The 5,785-nt window shown below is 35.1% G+C and overlaps 1 protein-coding gene and 1 long non-coding RNA gene across 2 annotated transcripts; one reads left to right on the top strand and one right to left on the bottom strand.

The window, feature by feature from the left end:
• Positions 1–1,867: 1,867 nt before the first annotated feature.
• LOC112168470 lies at positions 1,868–2,289 on the top strand. Its single transcript, XR_002924247.2, has 3 exons — positions 1,868–1,967; positions 2,055–2,137; positions 2,222–2,289. It is a non-coding gene; the product is annotated as an uncharacterized LOC112168470 (long non-coding RNA).
• Positions 2,290–2,451: 162 nt separating this feature from the next.
• On the bottom strand, positions 2,452–3,489 carry LOC121049298 (protein FAR1-RELATED SEQUENCE 5-like). The gene is made up of 3 exons (XM_040506024.1): positions 3,288–3,489; positions 2,809–3,187; positions 2,452–2,629 (listed from the first exon to the last, which is right to left on the bottom strand). The coding sequence occupies exons 1-3, from the start codon at positions 3,487–3,489 to the stop codon at positions 2,452–2,454; spliced, it is 759 nt and encodes a 252-aa protein (XP_040361958.1).
• Positions 3,490–5,785: the final 2,296 nt, after the last annotated feature.

Genomic DNA, 5,785 nt, shown 5'->3' with positions numbered 1-5,785 from the left:
AAGCAAGTGCAGATCTAACAGGTAGTGATCTTTAGAATTGAAATAATGGGACAAAAACAAGGGGAAGTCTAAGGTGTGTTGATGTTTGTCATACATCAACTTTTTAATTAATATATATTAAATTAAATTAGTTGGTGAAACCTGTTGTACAGGTCAACAGGTTATCCAATTATAATTTGACATGTGTACTTAAAAAAAAAAAAATTACCATACTAAGTACTCATTTATTCTTTTATACGTAAATCGTTCAAAAACTTGTAATAAATATCGTAAATATAATAATTACTTTTATTACAACTATAATTATCATTAAATACGTCCAATGTGGTCTTTTGTTGTAAAATGCCTCATCGATGATATAATTTACAAAAGAAAGGACTCTAATTACAAAAAGAACAACTGGATTACAAGAATAAGGACTTGAAAAGTTTTAGGTCTAATATGATTATTTACCATATAAACAAATCATTTGTTGTAGCATTGGTAAGTGGATCGTTTTTTTTTGTAAATGGATCATATTTCATGTAATTATCATAAAAACAACCATAATTACCACTTTATACCTCAATTGTTGTAATCTATAGTAAAATGCATTGTCAAACGAGTAATTCTCTCATGGATGATAAGATTTACACAAGAAAAGTATTAATTACAAAATATAGAACTTTAATACACAATTAAGAACTCGCGCCTCATTTACAATATATACATAAAGTTTTACCACTTTGACAGCAATTCGTTGTCACATTAGTAAAATGGTTCTCAGACTTGTAATATAAAAAATTACCACAAATAAGAGTTTGATTACTGCTTCTACAACAATTCGCTGTCAAACTTGTAATATTGAAGAATTACCACAAATACAACCTTGGTTATTACTTTGGGCCTCAATTGCCGTAAAATCTAGAAAAAACATTGTCAAATAAGTAAATAACTCCTAAAGGACAGTAATTACAAAATAGACAACCTTATTACACCATAAAGGACTCACTGCAAATTTACTTAAATATATGAAGTTTTACTATTATAGCAACACATTCGTTGTTTTATTAGTAAAGTGGTTCTGAAAACTTGTAATAATAAAGTATTAAAAACTGAACTAAGTTTTTTTTTTCCTTCCGACCTGAGGATTGGGTTCTCTATTTCCCTTTCTCTTCCAAGCCCTTCTTAGTTCTTCCTTCTTCCTTCTTACTTTTTCCTTCTTGGTCCATAGTTAATCTTTGGCTCTCAGATTATTTGCTTCTTCTTTTTTTCTTCTTTTGTTGTCATTTTTCTTCGTTCTATATCTTTTACTTCCTCTCTCCTCCAGTCGCTCTCACCCTCAAAAACCAGATCAAAAAACATACTAAACACCAAACAACCAAATCTGAATCGTACCTTCGCCATCCGTTTCGTCTTCCTTCTCTCTTAGCCTCTCACATCCTGCTTCATTTCCTATGAAACCAATCTTGGCCCAAAATCCGTGATACCCAAATCAAAAAACCTAACACCTCAGCCCCAAATACCTCCTCCAATCTCACTTGCTCTCTCGACTTCTTGCTTAGCAATCAGTTGCTTGTCGCACTCGATTTCTGTACTTGCAATCGAAATCTTGTGGCTCGTTAGGTATTTCTTGCTTTTTGGTATATGTTTGCAGTCTATTTTCGGTAAATTGGAGTTGATTTTGGTTAGTTCGTTGGTTTTTGAATGTGATTCTATTGCAGCAATTGAAAGGGGCTTCTGGGGCTTCTGGGGCGGAAGAGGACTGCGCATATTGGGTCCAACAAAGCGGAGAGAGGTAGGGGCTTCTGTGTAAGAAACTGAGACTTGTTGCTTCTCTGTTTTTGGTAGGCTTGTACTTTTCCTTTTTCACTAAGGGTTGCTTTTATCAGGTAACTGGGGTAGGGAAATTTACTGAATTGGGAAGGCTCAGGGCTAGCGCCGATTCAAAAGACACGGAGAAACGGAAGAATAAAACCCACTTGCAGGTCAGCTCACTCAACTATTGTTGTAACAGATTTTATTCTCTTAATTTTAAATGCACGATATATTAAACCATAGAGGACTCTTTATAGGTGCTTTTAAAGGAGGTTGCTACCTTCATGGGTGCTGTCGGATTCATGGTTGCTGCCATTGTTGCATATGTTGTTTGGATCAGGTATTCAACCTCCAGATTAATTTGGCTAACTCCCCCGGTATTTCTTTAGAATGTGCTATGATCGCATAAATACAATTTTTGCAGAGGCTTCTTTACTGGTGATAGTTCAAATGGAAGTAGTGAACCTGGAAGTACACTTGAAGAAGCCATTCGAATTAGTATTATTGCAGTATGTCTGTATATATATCTACACACACACGTACAGGTTTGCTGTTGACTGATAAGTGGATATTTATTTAGGTCGCCATTTTTGTCGTTTCATTACCTGAAGTGCTTCCATTAGCTTTCAACATAAGGTAAGTCTACCCGATAGTTCATGTTATAATATTACTGCAGTGCTCTGGAGTAACAATTTTTTCTTTCTCTTGCTTCCAAAAGTCTGATAGTATGGGCTCTAGTCTGATGAATTCTCTGTTTAGGATGTCTGTGCCCTCCTTTGTTTTCGATGCAAGAAAACACAGTTTACTTCCAAAACAATTTAAATCGCCGTACCTGCACGATATATGATTTATTATTGATTGTTCAACACACTATAACAAGACATCAGTTAAGATTCACAAACGAGCCTAAAACTAATCATAATGTGCTGTTAAAAAAAGAAAAGAAAAGTAAGTGACATTGTTAATGTAAAACAAGAAGAATGATTCAATATAATTAAATGAAGTATGTACCTGGCAAATTCTATAGCTTCATTAGGGACGTTGTCTCCATGAACTGATATTTGCATATCAGATTTTGCAGACTTCGTCCACCTCTTCATTAATAAGGATGAAGGAATCTCATTCATACGCTCATGTTTCATAACGTTAAATATATGACAACATGGAATGCCTTCGCATTCAAACAGCTTACATGAACACTCCATACGAGGATTGTTTTCATCAGGATAGTAAACTGTCGTGTACTCAATCTCTTGTTTGTTGTCATTGTAACTAGATGTAAAGTATACACGACTTGAACCAAACACCATAGTTCGAGATGTTATTAAATCGCCGATCCCATCAATCTCGTTACGTACATGCTCAAACACACTATCAGTGAACATGGTACCTGCATGATGTTCCATGTTAAAAAAAAAAAAAATACATGAATAAAGTTATGTGTCCTAAAATCTTTAAGTAGATGCTAAATCTTCAAGTGAAAATAATACCTGCATGATCTTCCAATTTTCGAAGTGAAGAAGTAAGGACATGACTAGAGTTATTGGACTTAAAATCCTCTTCCACAACCTTGTTCCTAAGCCGTAACAATGACCTATCAAGTGCCGGAATAAGTTCAAATAATTTCACACCGCTTTTCAAATAACCCTTCATATAGCTGTTCATACCCTCACATCTCTGAGTGCTTCTCATACCGGCAAAAAAATGGCCACTATTAAGCTTAGTATGAATAGAAGAAATAATGTTCACTCAAAACGATTTGAAGATGAAGTACAAAAAAACAAAGCACTATTAACTTGGCTGAATTTTCCTTGTCATGTCCAAACCCTAAACCTCATATCCAATTACTGCATTATGGGGAATTTTCATGTTTTGTTACTGATAAATTTAGGAGTTACGTTACGATCCAATCCATCCTCAACATCGTTTTGCCTAGTTTATTTCGAGCTTATATTAAACAGAATCCACTCAGTTACTTGACCCTAGCTGTTAGACTAATTACCAATCCAATATCAGTGTCTCTCTGGAAACAAAATATTAATACCAAAGCCCTGAACTTCTACTATAGAAATGATCTCAGCATGGCCTAGAAGCCCTATAAGCCATGCCTTTGGTTAAGACCGATAAATATAATTTTAGTAATCTTAGTAAGGCTCCCAGCAATCTTAGTAAGGCTCCACCTAGAAATCTTAGTAAGGCTCCCAGTAATCTTAGTAAGGCTCCACCTAGAAATCTTGTAATCTTAGTAAGGCTCCTCCATCAAATTTTAGTAAGGCTCCCAGTAAATTCTCTCAAGGTTTGACCAAGTTGAGCTTTGCTACTCTCTTTTTCCTTTTGAAAGATTTGAGCAGTCCCTGGAGTTAAAACCTCCCTTTCATCCCCAACTAGACTATAAATCCCCGACTAGACTACTTCAAGATATATGGTTCAACGAATGGTTTATTGTGTCTTCCCGATGAACTTAATAATTCTATTCATACTAGATTAGGATAAGTTCCTATATATGCTAGATGTTTCCTTGTCATTCAAAAGAAAACTTAATTCCCAAGGGAAACTGGAAACTAAGACAATCCAAAAACTAGAATAAAACATGTTTACACCAATCGCATCTACTGGAAGCAAAACGAGGTTAATTGAAAAAACTTACTGGAAGGGTGATGACAGTTCCCACACCCAAATCTTGTGAGTGAATGATGGTGATATTTATAAACTCTTGCGCACCAAATCATGCATAATTCCAGTTAGTTGGAACATCATTCATATGACTACACATGCTAACCAAATCTTGTGAGGTTAATTGAAAAAACTTACTGGAAGGGTGATGACAGTTCCCACACCCAAATTCCACCATGCTAGCCACCTGAACTAAAACACCGGAAGCAAACACGGGCTTGCATACAACAGAACAATCTCAAACATACAGACAACACCGTACTGCTGCGAATCAAAATTTCCTTTTTACCGGCACATGAGAAGTTTTGGTGCAATCACAACTGAACTCGTCAAGCATTTTGACTTCCTATCATCTTCTCCTCTTCAAATTAGGGTTTTCTCTTAGAACAAAATTAGACAGAAATTGAATGACTGTTGTAAAAAATGGACGAGTAATCTGGACGGGACAATGTTCTTCCTTTAATCTTCTTCCTCTCCTTTTCAATTTAGGGTTTTCTAATTTTTTTTTTTTATATGTAAGTAGGAATCTTTAAAAAAAGAAGAGAAAAAAAAAATAGATACAGGTTACCTGGTAAGCAGGTTACCACTATTGAATATTTCAGACCGTCAGATATATTCAACTTTTAATTAAATCCAACGGTCTAAAATATTCAAAAAACTTGATGTATGGCATACGTCAACATATACTAGAATTTTCCCAAAAACAAATGATTGTATCATTAAACAATGGGAGAAGAAATGCATAATAGGAAACTCATGTTACCATTGCCAATATCTTCAATATCAAACATCTTGACTGGACATGTTGCCACAAGTTTCTCGGTAGCTCATCTTCAATATCTTTCAGAATGTATTATAACCTAAACAAAACCAAAGTTTGAATATTCCCGGTGATGAAGACGATGATGATACAAATCCCAGCATGGGAAAAGATGATTCATAAAAAATGGTTGTGTACTCATCGGCCTGAGTGATTTCTTGCTTGTTCTTTGTTAGTATAGGTACTTGTATTGTTGGCATTCCCTATACAAAACTACTGAGTCCTATGTTAAGAATTGTACTTGAGAAGAATGGAATTGAAGTTCAAGATTGGTGAGCGAGACATGACCCTAACTGACTCGTATGACATTTCAGGTAAGATTCATTCATTGCATTTTGCATAACTGAGTATTGGGATTGATAGTTGTACTTCAATCCTTTAGTAGTCTGTATTGAGTCCTTGCTTGGTACGTTGTCCAGTTGGCTAGTCTTTTAAAGGAAATCCATATCAAGTGTTTTTATTGTGGTGAAGTCTCTGATTTGGACGTGTGCTATC

The sequence above is a fragment of the Rosa chinensis genome, chromosome 5 (genome assembly GCF_002994745.2).
Source record: "Rosa chinensis cultivar Old Blush chromosome 5, RchiOBHm-V2, whole genome shotgun sequence".
NCBI lineage: Eukaryota > Viridiplantae > Streptophyta > Magnoliopsida > Rosales > Rosaceae > Rosa > Rosa chinensis.
Note: the sequence above shows the minus strand (reverse complement) of the source record. Positions and strands in the feature narration are given on the sequence as shown.